The sequence below is a fragment of the Peromyscus californicus genome, unplaced genomic scaffold (genome assembly GCF_007827085.1).
Source record: "Peromyscus californicus insignis strain IS unplaced genomic scaffold, ASM782708v3 Scaffold_22__1_contigs__length_63687245, whole genome shotgun sequence".
NCBI classification, from domain to species: domain Eukaryota; kingdom Metazoa; phylum Chordata; class Mammalia; order Rodentia; family Cricetidae; genus Peromyscus; species Peromyscus californicus.
The window spans coordinates 14,883,784-14,904,586 of record NW_026294525.1 but is presented as its reverse complement, the minus strand read 5'-3'; the positions used below and the strand labels follow the sequence as shown (position 1 = coordinate 14,904,586).

The 20,803-nt window shown below is 41.6% G+C and overlaps 1 protein-coding gene across 2 annotated transcripts in view; it reads left to right on the top strand.

Annotated features, from left to right (window-relative positions):
- Positions 1-20,803, top strand: part of Esr1 (estrogen receptor 1) — a 259,201-nt gene that overhangs the window by 119,004 nt on the left and 119,394 nt on the right. For both annotated transcript variants that reach the window (XM_052750952.1, XM_052750953.1), the window contains exon 5: positions 4,310-4,645. In XM_052750952.1, the coding sequence (XP_052606912.1) occupies positions 4,310-4,645 (336 nt within the window). The remainder of the gene's footprint in view (positions 1-4,309; positions 4,646-20,803) is intronic.

The window sequence follows — 20,803 nt, the reverse complement described above, 5'->3', positions numbered from 1 at the left end:
ATAGAACAAAGTCAACCTCCTTTCAGAGCTGGCATGTGAATACAGAATAAACACCGAGGGGCTCCAAGTTGCAGTCTGTTAGCATGTGGCACCAAGTGCTAACAGGCAAGGCCTGGCTGGTGGTTTCCAAAATTTACCTCACGAGATTTTTTGTGAGGACTAATTACCTTAAAATATCCTCCCACACAGTGCACAGGAAGTACTTAAGATGCACATCACATGCTCAATGCATATTAATGTTTAAAACAACAATCTTTGGGATTGGAGAGACAGATTAGCAGTTAAGCACACTGACTCAGGACTCAGGTTCGATTCCCAGCACCTACATGGTGGCTCACAACCATCTGCAGCTTCACTCCCAGGGGATCTGACATTGACTTCTGGCCTCTCTGGACACCAGGCACACAGCAAACAGAACACCACTCACACACATCAAATAAATAGTATTCAACACCATTGAAATATCAACCTTCGTTATTATTATTATTGCTTATTCCAGGACTTGTAGGAAATGCTCATTTTTGAGCAGGAAGGGTTGGTGGTTTCTTTTCATTTATACATTATCAACTAATTTATCTAATTTGGACCTGAAACAGTGAAGCTATATCTTTAAAAAAATTTCCAGCTATACATTTTCCCCAGTGTCTTGACAAATTAGAACAAGGAGAATGAAGTTCTCATATTAATTCTTTCTCTGTTACAAGTGACAAACAGTTAACATATAGTGTTTATTTTTCATGTGTTCAATGTGAAAATATATTTGAATTAGTCAGGCACATCTTTAATCCCAGCACTCAGGAGGCATATGCAGGTGGATCTCTGTTGTTCAAGACCGTCCAGGTCTACACAATGAGTTCCAGGACAGCCAGTGCTATATAGGGAGACCCTACCTCAAAACAAAACAAAAAAATGTGCATTAAAATTTTACTAAAATATTAATTCCTAATTCCTTCCATGTAAGTCTAAAACTTAATATCCAACTGACTATCTAATTTTGGAGAGATAAGTCTGTAAGAAATACAGAGGCTTGTGTTTATCTTTGGTCTTTGAAATAGTTCTTTTTGCCAATAACATTTGGTCAGAACAGAATAGCCTTTTTCTGGGTAAGACTCTAAGTCAAAGGCTCAAAGAATGAACAGCAGAAAAATTGAACCACCTGCTCCCCTGGGGTCTTTAATTTAGTTAGTGAGAGTCACAGGTGGGTAAACCTTTGGGAGAAGATTATTTGGAACTATTTAAAATTTCATATTTAGAAAGAGAAATGTGTTTGTGAAGAATCCAAAGCTAAGAACACTGACAAACTTGGGTCAGTTCCTAATACAATAGCTCAGCAGCCATGAGAATTTGACTGAGCTACCCTGGGGACCTGGGACCATACTGTGCGTCCTGAGTAGATCAGCATTCTGTAGCATCTCCCAGCTAGAAGTCTATTTAGATGATGAAGTTATAAGTTACCTAGTGAATTGTGTGTGTGTCTGTGTGTGTGTCTGTGTCTGTGTCTGTGTCTGTATGTCTTTGTGTCTGTGTGTGTGTGTGTGGTGGGGGGCAGTATCTGTGTGAGTGTTTTGTCTGCATATGTACCACATATGTTTCTGGTATTTGCAGAAGACAGAAAAGAGTTCCATACCCTCCAGAATTGGAGTTAGGGTCAGTTGTGAGCTGCCATATGGTTGCAAGGAACCCAGCTTAGGTCCTCTTCAAGAGCAGCCAATGCTCTTAAGGGCTGAGCCATCTCTCTTACTCCTAGGAAATGTCTTTTATTATTATTATTATTGTTAATAAAAATAATCTCAAATGCTTCCAAACTTAGCTGAAAGGCTGTGGAGATCTCAAGTAAAGTGTAAACATGATGAGGTGAGTTGGGATCTCAAGCACTATGGAAAAGCCAGGTGCTGTTACACACACTATGATCATAGCACTGGGGATGTGGAAACAGGATGGTCCCGGGGTTAGCACCGGGGAGGTGGAGGCAGGAGGGTCCCTGACTTTGCTTGCCAGCCAGGTTAGATGAATCAATACACTCTAGGTCCACTGAGAAACTTTGACTAGAAAAATAAAATGGAGAGTGACTGGGCATACTGGACATTGACCTCGGGTCTCCATAGGCACATGCATACCCATGCACACACCCATGTACACATGTGTGCACATACCATGACACGAACACGCTCACACACACAGTTGTCTGGCGAGTAAAAATTGTACATACATGACAAGGACCATGTACTATTTCAATAAATGGTGTAATATTCACATCAGGGCAAGCATCTCAGTCTTATCATAGACTGATCATTTCTCTGTACTGATTATCTTTTATGAAAGCTTTTTCTTAAATACACACTTGGTTATCATTATCTCGTCACTGCACTGTGCAGCATAACACAGGAGTTTATTTCTCCTGTGTGCCTGAAAACGCAACTTGGCCAAGTTTACTCTAAGTTCTCTCACTTTCACTCCGTCTGGCTTCTTGGAATAGCCCTTCTGCTCTTGGTGTCTGGATAGCTATTTCATTCATTCATTCATTCATTCATTCATTCATTCATTCATTCATTTTGTTAATTTTTTTGTTTTTATATCCCAACTGCAGTTTCCCCTCCCTTCTTTCCTCCCAGTTCCTCCCCACCACCTCCTCCATGTGGTTATTTTATATTGCACATGAGTATCTGTTCATCTAACATACCATCTTCCAGCTCTACCCAATTCTTTGCAAATGACAGAATATCACTTCTTTTTTATGGCTGGATAGTATTCTGTGATGTATATGTACCACATTTTCTTTCTTCATTCATCAGTTTGTAGACACTTGCATTGCCTCTCTTTCTTGGGGTACCGTGGACAATATTATGGTGATATGAGTGTCTCATCAACATATTGACTTGGTTTTCTTTGAACATCTGGGCAGGAATGGAATTGCTAGGTAAAATAATAATAATAGTAATAATAATAATAATAATAATAATAATAATAATAATTCTATTTTTAATTTAAAGAGAAAAATTCTTTTTCTTTTTTAAAGAGTTATTTGTATTATGCATTTGGATGCTTTGCCTGCACGTATGTCTGTACCTCACATACATGCCTGGTGCCCATGGAGGTCAAAAGAGGGCATTGGGTCCCCTAGAACTGGAGTTACAGACAACTATGATCCACAGTGTAGGTCTTGGAGCCAAACCCTGGCCCTCTGTGAGAGCAGTAAGCGTTCTCAGCTCCTGAGCCATCTCTCCAGCCCTTTAACATTTTGAAAAGGAAACTATCTACTATTTTTATAGCTACTGGGCTAACTCGCCACTAGGCAAAGGCATCCTAGCGCTGAGTTTCCCCGAGTTCTCATCACTGTTTCTTGTCTTTTGTCCGTTGGAATTGTTGTCATTCTAACTGGAGTGAGGTGGCCTCTCATGGATTTAATTTGTGTTTGTCTGATTATTAGTGGTGCTGAACATTTTTGATATACTTGTTGACCATTATGTCTTCCTTTGAGAAGTATCTCCTCTGATTGACCGGTCATTTCTAATTGCATTATTGTTGCTTTGCTCTTTGAACTTATGTTTATGCCAATGATTGTTAAATCAATGTTTCTCTTGGGATTCAGACATTAGGTCTTACTCCACCATGGTGCTCCACTCCTTCGTTACTAAAAATACCGTTAGTTTGCTGTTAAAGAGTGTCTATAAAAGATGCAGTGTTTGATATTAAGTCATATTTTTATGAGTAACTAGTTATTATAATTCTATTATTTTTATAATATTTGCTATACACACAGACATATATACACATATATACATATACATACATGCACATATATACACATACATACAAACATGCACACATATACACACATGCACATACATAGACACATGTACACATATGCATACGTACACATACATACATATACATTCAGATACATACACATAGATAAACATGCACAGATACGTACACATATGACATACACATACACACACATGCACACACAGAGACACACACAAGTACTGGTATGTCAGATACAACTACTACTGGCCAATAAAATCCCATCATGACATTTTCAGAAGTTCTCACACCTCTTAACAGATAGGTGGCTTGAAATTTGTTACAATGACCTTATTTACCCCATGAATGTCACCAAATGCCACAAGTCAGTGCTGTTCACCTTTTCGTTTGGAGTGACAGTTACTAAACACTTCCTAGTTGGCGTGTGCTCTCAGTATTTATTTTCATAAAATAAAGGGCTATTATCTTTGAAGTTGGTGTTCGTACTGAAATTCACAGGAGAAAAAGGTCATTGAATGTGTTCTCTATCCTTCTGCATTGTCAGGGATACGGAAGGACCGGCGAGGAGGGAGAATGTTGAAGCACAAGCGTCAGAGAGATGACTTGGAAGGCCGAAGTGAAATGGGGCCTTCAGGAGACATGCGGGCCGCCAACCTTTGGCCGAGCCCCCTCGTGATCAAGCACACTAAGAAGAACAGCCCCGCCTTGTCCTTGACAGCTGATCAGATGGTCAGTGCCTTGCTGGATGCCGAACCACCCTTGATCTATTCTGAGTATGATCCTTCTAGACCTTTCAGCGAAGCTTCAATGATGGGCCTACTCACCAACCTGGCAGACCGGGAGCTGGTTCACATGATCAACTGGGCGAAGAGGGTGCCAGGTAAGAAGGCAAATCTCAACTTTGATTGTAAGCGTGATTAACTTTTTAAGAATTGGCTGTGATACTGTGGGGAAAAAATGACAGCATGCTACATGATTAGTGTCAATGCCACATTGGCCTTTGTCCCTTGTCAATATTAACGTACTATATTTCCCTTGAAACTTAAGATATAGCCTTTAAAAATAAATACCCAGGACAATAAAACCTTTGACATAGTATTTTTGGCCAGTTTTCTTTGCTCAAAATACTTGGATGGATACTACATACCACATGCACATGTGTGTCTGTCACGCAGAGATATCACGTACTAAAAGTACTTAATGCCCAGTGATCTATGGAATTTTTTGATTTCTAAGACTGTCACTCAAAACTCCTCTATTAAGAAGCAGTTCTTCCGTAAATAATCTCTTCTTTAAATATTGTGCGCTAAAGGGCTAATAAAAGGTTTATTTATGGAATGCCAATTATTTGTTCACTTCGCTTTATGCATTGTATGCTCAGAGAAAGGGAAATACAACAGGAAAATAAATGCAAGCAACCTCCCAAGGAGCTTCTAGAAAGATCCAGAGGCTGAAGTGACACTCTGTTCCTCCTATTGGTCTCTCAAGTGCTGTTTCTATAGCCCTTGACTGTTCTCATTTATGGAGAAGGACTCTAGTTATGATGGAAACAAGACTCCCGTGCCCCAACTAATGGATTTCATATACAGAATCTTGTGCTGAGGCAAGAAGACGTGGACTCTTTTGTATGGCTTAAAGATTAAATCAATCTGATTTGATTTGATTTAAATAGAGCTTTCTCTTCCTTGGGTTTTAATAGATGAGGTTATTTTCCATGACATGTGAGATATTTTCTTTTTTTTATAAAACTAAAATATCTATGGAGTTTTGTGCCTTCATTCCCAGAGTCCCTGACATAGGCTGAGTTAATGCGAATCTGCCCTTTGGGAGTCTCACATGTGTTTGCATAGATCCACATATAAACATGTCGTCCTGTGAGTAGGGAGCCAGCAGTGCCATGCAAACTTATTACAGGGCATCTATCTAGTTTGGGTAGGAGAGGTCAGAGTATGTGAAAGAATAAGGCTGATAGAAAGAATTTAAATTTTGAGGATAATTCTAATGAGCAAGCAAAAATCCCTGGCCGCCTAAGGAACTGCAAGTTTTATCAAATGCCTAGATATTTTATCATTGTTTTGTGAGATAGACACAACTACTTCGAGATTAGAATTATATAGGGCTATGTATTTTTCCTTGAACTTTATGTTTGTTTTTGTCCTGTTTTTACACATCAAGAGAAAAGAAAAAAAATGAAATGCACGAAAGATTTAATGGTCATACTCCTGCGAGCCAGTTCTTGGTGGCTGTTAAGTTTTTATCCATCTATAAACACTCCCCTCTGAGATTCTGGCAATACTGGTTCCAGAGCTCTAGAGCAGTACTGAAAACAAGTATATATCATTCATTTTTATCTGTAGAGACCCATCACAACATTTTATAAGTGGTATGTTGGTGGTGGTGGTGTTTTAAGTCAGAGTCTTGCTGCGTAGCCCAGGCAGGCCTTGAACATACTTTCCTGCTTGTGCCTCAGTAAATTCAAATGTATTACCCATTGATGAAAGATTTATGAAAGTAACCTCAATTCAGGATTAAAATGGAGGCAGAAGTCAAGCTGAGGAAGATTCTGTGGTCATGTTTATCTGTTCCATTGTTAAACACAGAACTAGACAAGTGCATGGTAATAAAATATCTAGCCAGGCTACTCTCAAATTTCTTTATGATATTTCAAAGGTCCAAAAATCTTTGGGATCAAACTATATTTTGTTGATTGGCACTTTATAAAAAAGAATTATAAAAGCAAAATGTAGTTACGTACAATCATGTGCTGTGTAACAATGTTTTGCTTAGCAACGGGCCATGTCAATGATGGTGGGTTTGTAGTGGTATGGATTAGAGAGAGAGCAGGCTGCCCAGTTTGTGGAAAATAGCAGATCCACCCAGGGATCCATTTCTCTGATGTATCCCTGTCATCAAGTGACTGTCACAAGCCTGTGTGTATGTGTGTGTGTGTGTGTGTGTGTGTGTGTGTGTGTGTGTGTGTGTGTGTGTGTGTCTGTGTGTGTCTGTGTCTGTGTCTGTGTCTGTGTGTGCCACAGGACTACTTGTCTGAGGAAAGTGAATGACAATGGCCATTGATTTAAAAAGGGTGAGAAAAAAAAAGAGAGCAGATCAAAGACCTCCATGAGGAATTCTAAAGATGACTGTGAAAATTTGCAGAGAAAGTTGTATTTCACAAAGGTTTTATATACCCAAATACAATCTGTCATTTAAAAATCATTTTAAAAGGCCACATTAAAGAGCAGGTATAGGCAATGTCACATTTATGAGCTGATAATTTGAGAATAATAATGGTAATTTCAAAAAGGGAATGAGAAACATCGTTAGGAAGAACAATAGCAGGGAAGCCGTTGTGTGGCATCAGCCATGTGATATGAATTTGAAAGAGAACAAGGAGGAGTATAGGGAGGCTTTGGAGGGAGGGAAGAGAGTGCGGTGATGTAATTGTATTATAATCTCACACACAAAAAAGAGAAACGATTAAAAAATACACACAAAAGGAGGTAAAGGAAAAGATTTCAATAAAGAAGTCAGAAGTGAATGACTACCAGTATGAACAGACTTCATTTTGAATGATGGATTTTTAATAAATATAATCAATACTTTGGGTTATTTAATTTTTTTACAATAGAATTTTGTTAGAATTCTCAAGAGTTGTGAATAAAATTGAATTTTCCCTTGTCTTACCATTTGGCCCTATTTTCTGACTTGATATGTGGGAATTAAGAGGTGAGGATGTGTAAAATGACATGCAAGCATGGTCCTCAGTTCTAATCCAGAAAGAACTTGTGTTAGCCCTAGGACAAGATGTCTATAAGGAATGAAAGTTTCCCTTTGGCATGTCTGAAGAACAGCTACGGGAAGAATGATCACTCCTACTTATCCAGTTCTGCACAAAGACTTTTTAAAAATAATTTTAGTTTTGAAATTGAAATATGATTATAGTATTTCCCCTACCCTCTCCTCCCTCCAACCTCTCTCATTTTCCTACTTTTCTCTCTTTTAAATTCATACCTTTTTTCTTAATTGCTCTTAAATCTACCATCTATCATCAATCTATCTATCATCTATCTATCCACCTACCTATCTCATCTTTCTATAATCTGTATCTATCTATCATCTATATCATCTAATATCTATCAATGATCTATACCACCTATCTACTATCTATCTATCAATCATCTTGTCTAATTATCATCTATCATCTGTATTTATTTATCATCTCTGTCTGTCTGTCTGTCTATATCTGTCTATCTAATCCATCTATCTTTATTTGTTATCATCCCTATCTATCTAGCAACCCACCTACCTACCTACCTACCTACCTACCTACCTACCTACCTACACCTAAATATGTAAACACAACCTGCTCAGTCTGTATAATTTTACTTGTAGATATATGATTTCAGGTCTGACCACTTGGTATTAGGTAAATGATTGGGGAGCTCTGCCCTGAGGAAGACTATTGCTTTGGCTCTCAGCATTCCTTAATTGCCTAGTTATTTGTCTAGGGTGGGGACCCTGTAACACAAATCTTAAAAGGTCTTATAATAAAAAACCCAGAGCCAAATATTGGGGTGAAAACTGAAAGATCAGAGAAGCAGAACAGCCAGTCACTTGCTTACCTCTATGAAATCCTCAGCCTCAAGAGAGCGAGTTCCTTTTTCCTCACACCTTATATAGCTTTCTGTGTCCTGCCATGTTACTTCCTGGGATTAAAGGTGTGTGTCACTATTGCCTGGCTCTGTTTCTCTTATGTAGCCTGGTGTGGCCTTGAACTCACAGAGATCCAGATGGATCGCTGCCTCCCGAGTGATAGGATTAAAGGTATGTGCCATCACTTCCTGACCTCTATGTCTAATGTAGTGGCTGGCTCTGTCCTCTGATCCCCAGGTAAGCTTTATTGGGGTACACAATATATCACCACAATTTTCCTCTTCCACAATGCCATGTCTATTGCTATCTTTCTTATTTAGAATTTGTTTAGGTGGCCATATTGATAAGACTTTATGGGTGTGACTTCCATGTCATTTCTAGGAGACACAATCTCATAGCAGACTGGATTCCTCTGACTCTTATATCCTTTCCATCCATACTTGTTAAATGTTCCCTGAACCTTAGGTACAAGAAATGTGTTGAGGGTGTATTAGTTGGGGCTGGGCACCACACATTCACTTGCTTTCTGCATTTTTGGTTGGTTGTGATTTTCTATAATGGTATGTCCATCTGTTGCAGAGAGAAATCTCTTTGATGAGGGGTGAGAGGGATACACTTAACTGTGAATATAAAGAAAAATATTTAGAGTGCAGTTGGGAATTGCGCTGGTCTAGAAAATTGGTGGTTGAAGGATCTCCTCCAAGTATGACCTTGGCTAGGTTTTCAATATCAGGCATGATTTCCCTCCTGTTGAAGGGGGTCTTAAATACAAGTAAAGAGCTATTGGTTTCCACCAAGATATTATGTGCCACTCTGCACCATTAAGGTTATCATGCCATGCTGGTCATTGTTGTGTTTCATAGGTGTCATAGTTCATTAAGACTATTGATTGGCTCCTTCCATTAGAAGCATGCAGGGTGCTTCTGGTTCCATGAAAGCCTGTCTTCAGAGAGGAGGCTTTCAGGTCAAAACAGCTGGGATCCTTTGTGTCCTATGTCAGAAGCATATACTATCTTCAAGATTAGATACTCCCATCTGTCTCTAAGAGGCCACCAAGGGCAAAGGCAATAGGCTATAATGTTTTGGGAGTCTCTTGGACTCCCCTGACCCACAACTATAAAGCAGGTTTCCTATGCCTGGTATTACAGTATTTGGTAGCTAGTCTGTGAGCATTGTCAGCCCATATGGGAAATTTTCATTTAAAGTATATACCTAAACACATAGACTTGTATACATTTTGTGTGATTTTAGGTAAATAAATAATAGATTCCTTTTAGATTTTTTTCAGACATCTTTCCTGAGTTGTTTTACTGTCTTCATTGTCTCCCTTCTTTGGTATTGACCTCTAACCCCTGCCCCCCCCAATTGAAGCCCCTCCTTCTCCCATATCCCCTTTCAAATCACTTGTGTCCTCTGTCTCCCTCTGGCACCCCTCTTGACCCTGTGGTCCCTCTTTACTTTCCTGGTTTCTGCCGTTCCTCTAGGTTATCTGCTTATACCTGAAAACTTGGAGCTAGGAGCCAGAGATGAGAAAGAACACACAATGTTTGAAGGAGACTTTAAATAACCCAGGCTGTTTCTGCATCTTAACGTCTAGCTGTCGAGATTTTGCCCTTTATTATGTGTGCTGTAATTCTTTAATACCTAGTAGCTATTTTCTGGTCCATCTATGGACAAAGGTTTACCATAAAGATTTTTTTTAATTTTTATTTAGTCTTTGAAATTTTCATACTTGCATACAGTGTATCTTGACCATATCTACCACTCAGCACCCCCCTGTTCTCCCCAGGACCCCCCCACTTCTCCCTCCCAATTTCAGGTCCTCCTTTTGTAATTAGTTGATTATTTGAAGCCACTGAGCTCAACTGGTGTAGCCCATATGCAAGTGGGTATGGTGTTACTCACTGAGGATGGGGGATCGAGCAGTGGCCACACTCTTTAAAGAAATGACTCTTCCTCTTGTAGCTGCCATTGGCTGCCAGCGAATCCTCGGCTAGATCTGGGGCCTTGGGAGTACCCTCTCCACTAGACGCTAAAATTTTAACCTGGCTTGATCTTGTATAGGTCCTTGTAGCTGTTGTAAAGTCATGTGGGCAACAGCCATGCCACTTCAACTTATAAATTAAACTCTTCCTAAAGTTTACTGCAACGTACATGCCTCAAAACCAATGTAATTTTTAAAGACCGTTCTCTAGTTACCTATGCTGAATGAAAACTTGGATAGATATGTATGCTCCTAATGGCCGGTACTGGAAGTCTGATGGCTTTGACCCCTTTGGGAGTCACATACCAGACATTTTGCATATCAGCTATTTACATTATGGTTCATAGCAATGGCAAAAGTACAGTTATGAAGTAGCAATGAAATAATTTTATGGTTGGGGCTCACCACAACATGAGGAATTGTATTAAAGGGTTGCAGCGTTAGGAAGGTTGGGAGCTGCTGGCTTAGGAGATGGGCTGAAGGCCTGGGCCAAAAAGGGGGAGGAAAGAGAGATGGCTTTCTGAGTTCTTGAAGACTTGCTGCCTTAACTAATCTCATTTCCTTAGTGGAAAACATCTGACTCCTCTTTCTTTCCCTCCTGGGCTCTCCCTGTGCAAATAGGTATAGGAGTTCCCTCTTCTACAGAGTCCTGACTCCACACCATTTTGCTTTGGTTCTCTCCTTGCTCACCTTTGACCCCACAGGCAAAGGATCTCTTTTGTGGACGTGTCTGCTTCAAGCCTCATGTGCAGTTGCTCAGCAATTTCTGGGTCATCCCCAAGAGTGCATTGTCGCCTAGCCCACCCCATAGCTCCGGACTTCTTGTTCACCAGTGTCTCCAGGAATCCACCAAACAGCCTCCCTGGCCCTAATGCTCACCCTTGTCATTCACATCAGCAATGAACAGAAGCCTGGAAACATGTGGATAAATAAACAGATGAAAGGTGACTTTGGGACTTTCTAATTTTAAGAAATCTGAGCCCTGTCAAGTACTCACTTGTTTTCCCACCAACTAGGACTACTTTTTAAGGCTGTGATGGTCCTCTTTATACCTCTCTTCAGGGTCTAGCTGTGCTTATAACATCTCTATGGCAGCTATGGCAGCTACCTCAGTGAGAACTCAGTTTCCATCCTTCCTTTTGGAAAAAGAGCAGAGGGATGTTGAAGTGTACAGACATGAACCCTGAGAACCATGACAGGTGTTGGCTGTCTATCCACAGGTATAATGAAGTGAGCGTAACTGGAAACGGAGGTGGGTACCGTCAAGAGGACAGTGAGAGGGCTCAGCACCACTCTCCTGGAATCAGGCATGAGCAGTGCTTTCTATTCGGTTTCCGTGCATGCTGGGGGCTTGGCAGAGCATCTCAGTCCCTGCTTCCCAGTTATAATCAGAGCAGCAAACCCTGGCCTCAGGCTGTTAGGACATTCTACCATACTAGGAAATGGCATGGTGATTACACAAGAATGTGGCATGGAGGGGTGGGTGACATCCTGGAGCGATGACAGATGCCATTATTAAGGGCAAGACTTGTTTAGAATTTGTAACTGTTCTGTATGGAGATCTCTAGGACTAGGCTGGTATCTCCTCACTCAGCACAGTACTCCGGGCTGCAGTACACAGCTGTATTGCTGACCAGGCATGCCCAGCTCCCTACTGCTCCTGTGAAAGTTCCAGGTAAAATTCAACAAAATCAGCTACTTGCCTGATCTGTCGCTTATGCACAGCTCTGACACTAGTATTTCAGGACCAGATATATGAAGCCTTTGAAAAGTCCCTTTCTCACGAGAGTGTTGAGAATGTTCCCATATGGATCCTTTTGTCACATATTGTCAAGGAGAATCTGAATGTCTGTGTGCCACAGCCGAGGGCTCTGGGTGTCCTCTGGCCACATTTCAGGGGGTTTTGGCTACAGTTTTGCCAATTCCAAAGAAGATGGGCATCTACTAGTCGTTTAAGTGCTTAGACAGATGTTACACTTAGAGTGTGTGGAATTGTATTCTCTCAAAAACACATGTTGAAGGCCTAGCTCCTCATATCTCAGATTGTAATTTTACTTAGAAACAGAGTCTTGTAGAAGAAGTTGAGATCCAATGAGTTCACAGGCACGGTCTGTAATAGACGAAAACTGGCATCTTGGTAAAAAGGCTCATTGGGTACTGACCTAGATGCACGTGTGTGTGTGTGTGTGTGTGTGTGTGTGTGTGTGTGTGTGTGTGTGTGTGTGTGTAGATTATTCCAAGAGACACAGGGAGAAGACAGAAAGGTAGTCATCACACTCAACTTCTTTCATGGTTGAACATGTGAACTGGACAGCTGACACATGTTCTCTCTAAGTCAAGGGTCACTAGAGTTCACCAGCAGATACTGGAAGCTGGAATAGGCAAGTATGAGCTCTAGCCTAAAAGCGTCAGAGACTGTGGCCCTGCCGACATTTTTATCTTCAGCCTGTAGTGTTCTGGTTTCATTCCATTCCCGTAAATCACCGACAGAAGCAGCTTGGGGGAAGAAAGGATTTCTTAGGCTTACACTTCAGGACGGGCCATCATTGAGGGAAGTCAAGGCAGGAACTTGAAGGCAGAAAATGTGGAGGAATACTGCTTGCTGGCTTGATCTCTGGTTCATCCTTAGCTATTTTTTTTTTTAATACAACCAGAGACCACCTGCTTAGGGAATGGTCCTGTCAGCACAGTGGACTAGGGCCCTCCGACATCAATTAACAATCAAGACAACCCCCCACAGACATGTCCATATACCATCCTGACCTTGACACTTTCTTCTCAGATGACACTAAGCTGTGTCACACTGATAAAGCTAACTAGGAAACCTTGCCTCTGAAGCTGAGACAACACACTTTTGTTTTAAAAGCCACAGTTTTTTGGCATTTTATGTGGCAGCCTGGGAAATTAATAGGAAGGATGCTAGCTATGTTTTTGTTTTGTTTTATTTTATTCTTTTATGTTGTTGTTGTTGCTGAGCTTTGAACCTGGGGCTTTACACAAGTTGGAAAAGTGATCTACTGTGGAGTGTTTTCCTCTACCCTGTTTTGTATTTTTTAAGTCAATAAAATACAATAAAATAATACATAGAATAAACTATTGACATAAAGAAGATGGAAGTTGGATGTGATACCTCACACCCATAATTCCAGCATCAAGGAGGTTAAGGCAGAAGGATGGCCACCCTAGGGTACATAATAAGTTCAAGTCCAGCCTGGGATAAGGGAAGTACAGAGTAGGACCCTGTCTCCAAAAAACAATGAAAGGTGGGTAGGATGGGCATAGGGACACATGTGTACCATCTCAGTACCCAAGAGGCTGACACAGGAACATTGCTGTGAGATCAAGGGCAGTCTGGGCTATGTAGCATAAGCTTGTCTTTTAACAAAAGACAAGAAGGAAATGTTTGGCTCCTCTAGCATAGACTTGGCTGGTTATTTACTCAGTCAGGTGTATGTTCTCCTCTGCTTCTACAACTCCCTTGGCTCACTTAACTTCTGCCTTTGAAGCTGATTCAGAACAGCAGCAAACCCGTGGCTCTCCCTGGCAAGCCGTGTGTGAAAGATTTCAACCAACAAAAAAAAATGACCTTACCTGCTGCTTTCATAGACTCTCTTTGCATTCATAACTGGCACCATTGGAACTCGTCCTGGATCTGGTATGAGGTGTGGCTCCCACATTGTTTTTATGCAGGTACTCTGCTGTTTCCACTTCTTTCACTAAATAGCCTTGTGCAGAAATAATTCGAAGAGGTTTTCATAATTGACCTTTTGAGTTGAAGGGCTTTGTTACTTGTTTCTTTCCTGTGGACTAAAAGCTTTGAAAATAAAGCAAAAACATTTGACCATCGGTCTACGTGTGTGGTTAAGAAAATAAGATCTATGCATATATATACATATACATATATATACATATACACACATATATGCACACACACATATATGCATACATATATATTTGCTTAATTTATGTTAACTGAATGCATTCTGTGACTTTTCTGTTGGGTACAGAGATAATTAGTAACTTCCAGTTCATTGGGGGAAGTAAAAGAAAAATTCTTACAGCTTGAGACATTCATGTAAGACCAGAAGTGGCAATTGGAGGGTAGGTTGGTTAGCTGACTCAGCATTAATAAGGCATACCATTTGTTTACCAGGAGAGAAAAAACACATGTGCCAGGCACCCCTTCTCTCTTGGTCCATCTGCTGCAGCTGCACCCCAAATATGCTTTCAGCCCACTGAAGTCTCTGCATGCTTTCCACCATAACTTCAAACCCTGTGAGTCCTAGGTTCTCTCTCAAGTCCCAAACAACCAAATGTTCAGCTTCTACTTTCAATTGCCCACAGGCAACAGTTCATACTTTCACCAACACATCAGAACATAAATGACCCGGTCCTCCTCTCTGCCCTTCTGATGGTGTCTGCTCTTGCCAGACCATCCACTCTTCCTGTTCATCCGCCTTAGTCTGCTGCTCCCTAGTCACCATGCGCCACTGAAACACTGGACATATGCTCCTTCTCCATTCTGTTGCCACTAGCTTTCTCTAAATCCCAATTGCCCTATGACAAAGAGCTGTAAGACCTTGTGAGTGTGTCTTTTTGTGTTCTCATCCATCTCCTTTCAATTGGTCTTTCTAGTTGCTCCTAAAATAATTTCTGGGAATCACTGTTCCAGGTGCTGTGTTTGGTTGGAAGTGCAGCTTGGTGATAGGAGCACTTGTTTACAATGGGCTATGCCCTGGGTTCATCCCCAACATTGCAAAGGCTGGCACTCCCTGTGTTAACTTTGCTGCAGCTCGCATGACAAGCGTCACCAGCAAGTTAGCTTACAACAGAAATGTATGCCCTCACAGTTTAGAAGCTAATGGTCTGAAATCACAGGGTTGCTGTCTCCAAAGGCTCCATGTCTGACTTCTGTGGCTCTGGTGGCTGCTGGTGTAGTCCCACGTGTTCCCATTTGCAGGTATTTCCAGTGTTAAGCACCACGATCCCATCATGAGGAGTCCCTCCTCCCAGGTGTCTAAGTTTCTGTGACCAAATTTACCTCTCACAAAGATGCCAACTCTCCGAATTAGCTTTAGCTGTCAACTTGACATAGCCCAGGGGTTTCTGAGAAGGAAGTCTAAACTGAGAGAGTACCCAGGTGAGATTGGCTTAAGGGCATGTCTTTTGGGGGGTTGCCTTAATTGTTCGTTGATATAGGAGGGCCCTGTGCACTATGGGTAGTACAATCCACCTGATCAGTGCGCCTGGGCTGTCTAAGAAAGTTGACCAAACATGGGCCTCTGAATGAGCCAGCAAGCAGAACATAAAACACTAAGCAGTTGTATTTAACTCTCACCCCAATGTAGTGTGTTTTTGTATTAATTATTTTTTTTTACATTTTTTTATTTTATAATTTAATTTAATTTTACATATCAGTCACGGATTCCCTTGTTCTCTCCCCTCCCACCCCCCTTCCCCCAGCCCATCCCCCATTTCCATCTCCTCCAGGGCAAAGACTCCCCTGAGGATTGAGTTCAACCTGGTAGATTCAGTCCAGGCAGGTCCAGTCCCCTCCTCCCAGGCTGAGCCAGGTGTCCCTGTATAAGCCCCAGGTTTCAAACAGCCAACTCATGCACTGAGTACAGGACCCGGTCCCACTGCCTGGATGCCTCCCAAACAGATCAAGCTAATCAACTGTCTCACTTATCCAGAGGGCCCGATCCAGTTGGGGGCTCCTCAGCTATTGGTTCATAGTTCATGTGTTTCCATTCGTTTGGTTATTTGTCCCTGTGCTTTATCCAACCATGGTCTCAACAATTCTCTCTCATACAAACCCTCCTCTTTCTTGCCAATTGGACTCCTGGAGCTCCACCTGGGGCCTGGCCGTGGATCTCTGCATCCGGTTCCCTCAGTCATTGGATGGGGTTTCTAGAATGACAATTAGGGTGTTTGACCATCCTATCACCAGAGTAGGTGAGTTCGGACTGTCTCTCGACCATTGCCAGTAGTCTATTGTGGGGGTATCTTTGTGGATTTCTGTGGGCCTCTCTAGCACTTTGCTTCTTCCTGTTCTCATGTGGTCTTCATTTATCATGGCCTTTTATTCCTTGTTCTCCCTCTCTGTTCTTGATCCAGCTGGGATCTCCCGCTCCCCTAAGCTCTCTTTCTCTCGACCCTTGCCCTTCATTACCTCTACTCACATCCAGGTTGTTCATGTAGATCTCATCCATTTCTCTGTCATTGGGCGATCCCTGTGTCTTTCTTGGGGTCCTGTTTTCTAGGTAGCCTCCCTGGAGTTGTGAGTAGCAGTCTAGTCATCAGTGTTTTCGTATTAATTTTATTATACTTGCAGAGACCTTCTTTCCTTCAGAGGTCAAGGTGGGCATTAATTTAAGATGGACAAACGGTCCATAGAAACTTGGCATTAGGACCTTATTATCTATCACACTTCTAAAACGCCTTAGCTAATAAATAGTAGTAGTATCCTCCCCAAAGCTTAAATTGTCAAACTAATTGATACTCTCTGGGATTCCTAACCCAAGGCTGACTTGTTGTGGACTAACCTTGAGCAGGCCTTTATGTGATTTCTGAGCTGTCCGCTGAACTCGGGATCCCCCACCCATCTTTCCACCTTACTGTGCATCATTGATGCTCTTCATTTTGCTTTTTGTTCAACACCTGCATCCTACTGTCTCTGCTCAAATTCCTTGCCCAGTTTTGTCCTAAAGGAGTATCACAACTCCTGGTTCTTTTCAGAAACTTCCCATTTTATGACCAATGTGGCCTCAGATTGAGTTTGCCTCTTGGGGCAGCACTGACTGGTCGGATGTACATTGCACCATTGTGTCCACTGGGATCTGAAGCACAGGGATCGCTCTTTACTTACTTACTTCATGGTAGATTTGTTTGTTGCTGGATGGTTCACTTATTAAGTAAATATTACAGAAAGCTGTTTGTTGTTTTAGGCTGAGCTCCCTCAGGAGGCCCTAGCAAAAGAAGACTCAAAAGTCAAGATATAGTCATTCACCATGAAAGACAAAATGAAATCAAGTTGTTACCTGGGTTCTGAGAAATAATGAGAGAAGTGAGGGAAAGGAGTAATATACAAACAGGATCCTTTCCATAGATGTGCCAACGAGGCCCCTCTGCTTTAGTGCTTACGCCCCAGGCTGGAATGTAGCTTCTTAGCAGAATGACTACCTAGGGTGCACGAAGCCCTGGGTTCATTCCCCAGCACAGTGTAAACTGGATGTGGTGGTGTACCCCTGTAATCACAGCCTTGGGGATGTGGAGACAGGAGGATCCATCACTCTAGGTCATCTCGAACTTAGAGTTTGAAGCCAGCCAGGGTTATACAAAACACTCTATTAAAATGCTGCTACTGTGAGGACTTGCAGCCTTTAATTCTTATAAAAAGTAAAACTGAAATCATCCCATGTTAACCATTCAGGAATTTTTCTATTTTTCTGCCTCCTTGACAAACTTTGAAGTGAGCAAAGCGTTTCTCACTCCTTGCCTTGTTCAGCCAATGTCTATCCATAAAACCAACCTCCTCTTCTTGGTCCATTGTAACATTCCATTTCATCAGAGAAAGCACTGACCTGATTCTAGAATAGCAAAATGAAGTTCCTTCAGACCTCCACACTAGTTGTCATTTTGAGTTTTGACAACTCTGTAGTGAAAATTCTTCTTTGAAAGGAACTGTGTTTCTGCCACCCGAATTTAATTTAAGTCACTAACTTTCTTTTAAAACTTGTGTCTGTATGTGCTAATGCAGTGACTCATCAGATAAAGGTACTTGCTGCCAGGCCTGATGGGTTGAGTTTAGTCTCCAGAACACACATGGTGGAAGGAGGGAACTAACTCCTGAAGGTTGTCCTCTGAGCTCCACATTTGTGCTATGGTATGCCTATACACACAAGTGTGTGCATGCAAACACACACACACACACACACACACACCACACACACACACACACACACACACACACACACACACACACACACACACACACACAAAGTCAATAAATAAAAATGCCATAAGAACAAAAGGTTAAATGATGGTATAAAATTTTTGATATCAAGAGTCAAATTATAATATAAAGATATCTTCCATTTCAATGAAACTAATGAAAGTAAAATAAGCATTTTTGTTACAAAACAGATGTTTCCTTTTGGATTGAAATATCTTTTTGATGAATGGATGTTTTGAACAAGATGACCATTCATAGGGTCTGAATTCTTAGAGGGCTTGAAGCTGTGTGACTTCTCTAGATTGAGTAAGTAGCTTTCTGGGGTGACTGGTCTAGGTTTATGTGCCTGGATCTCTGGAGTCTATTTCCTCCCGGTAGCCATCTGTTAAGACTCTGTGGCCAACCTGTGTGTCTTCAATGTCACCATGGCCGACTGAGTCTGGTTTGAATTTCCCTAATGTACAAGGAATTCATGCTTCAGTGATGACAGATGTTAGTTAGTATTTGTATTTTTTTTTAAGGATTAACCACTGGGGAACTGTAGAGAGAATATCAGTATTGGCCCTCATGAGATCTACGTTAGAGGAAATATAAGAAGCAGTGAGTCCTCTAGAAGGCTTCTCATATTAGAGTTGAATTAAAATAACTTACCATTTCCCAATCCCACCTACATAACCCATAACACTGTGAAGAAAGCTCACCAAAGAGACTTGAAGTATATTTCATATCACTACCGTGTTATTGCATTATTTCATAGGAGCCAAGGGTTTGTACTGTAAATCTTTATGCTAGGGTGTGGTATACACTTGACTGTTTACTTTGGGCACAGTAGTTACTATTCTGTGCTCACCCATGACTAGTTAAAAAATACTCATGTTAAGCATTTATTTTTCTTACTAAATATCAATCCAGAGCTTCAGGGATGTGGTTGAACATTGAAAGCAATCAACAGGCATTGGACATAGACTCCGTGGAGCTTAGATATGTGTTTCTTTATTTCCCACAGCAGATGGTGCAGTGGTTGTTCAAGGTAAGTCACAGCTGAAAGGTCAGAGTCATCAGGAAAACCAGGGCTCACTCCCACCCTGGTGGCCACACTGAGGGTGAAGTTTGAGAGTATGATGGTCAACTCTTTTTGTCTGGCTTATGGTGTTTGAACATTGACAGCGGGTGACATGGCCTTGGGTTGCTGATATTTCACCTCACTGGAGTCACAAGCTGCTTGGTGTTGAGTTCCATTTCCTCAGAAGGGTGACTGACCCAGTTAACTCTTGTCCACTTTCCTAGTTCCAGGGAATCTTTGAGCTTTGCTTCTGTGAGCAACCAAATTCTTCCACACAGTGTGCTCAACTTTGACTTATTCTCTTTTGTCTTGTTTGGTTTTGGTGCATGGGGTTGAACTTGGGGACCTTGCACACACTAAACACAGTCTTCCACTGACCAGTGCCCCTAGGCCCAGTTCAGCTTTGAATGTATACTTCTTTGTGGTGTAGGGGAGGTGTACATGAGGGTACACATATGTACCAGTGTATGTGCACATGGAAGCCAGAGGTCAACCCTGAGACTGTTTGCCAAGAGCCATTCCACCTTAATTTTTTAAGGGTCTCTCACTAGTCTAGAGCATGCTGATGGCTAGGATGCCTGGCCAATGAGCTCCTATCTCTGATTCCCCACCCCCTGCCCACCCAGTGCTGGAATTACAAGCATGTACCACGATACCTGGCTTTTTGTGTAAGGGCTAAGGATTGAACTCATGACCTGTGGCTTGGCAGCAAGTGCTTTACCCACTGGGCTATCTCCCAAGCCTGAACAGTTGCTTCTTTTAGGAACATCCGCCCTGGTGAGTAGACTGCTTGATGTGTTAAAACCTAAGTGCCGTTTAATAATTCTCGAGGCAAGCTCCCTGTGATTTAATTTTAAAAAAATCAAATGACCTTGTTATCATTTATCACTTAGCTGTACCCAGCAGGACTCTATCATAATAGCAAGGGGAAGAAAAGTGTGGCTGCTTAAGACAGACGAAGTTTAATGAAATGGTGGCAGCGCCTTCTCTGGAGGGAACTGAAGTCTCTTTTTGTTTCTTTCATTGGGTGTTTATTTTATAAGTATGAAATCTACTAAATGGCGGGCAGTTGCCTTGTTGGAAGGTGGGACGGGTGTCTGTTCTTGGAGCAGCTTGGGCTCTTAGTGTGGAAGCAGCTCTGTCGGCACCTAAGGCGAAGCCTGTTTCCACGGATTGTATTGTTTTCCGCCTCACATTACTGGCTTTTAGCAACATTTTCTTGCAAAACGTTTGTGCTCATATCTTAGGGGAGAAGAATCAAGTTTGGGATGAGAGAAATCACTTGGGGGAAATTTAGTGTCCTTTTTGTCTCCTTCTTTTTGTCTCATCTTTTGTCTTACCTGGTCAAGATGTTTGCCTACATTTTCTCAGGGCACTTGGAAGT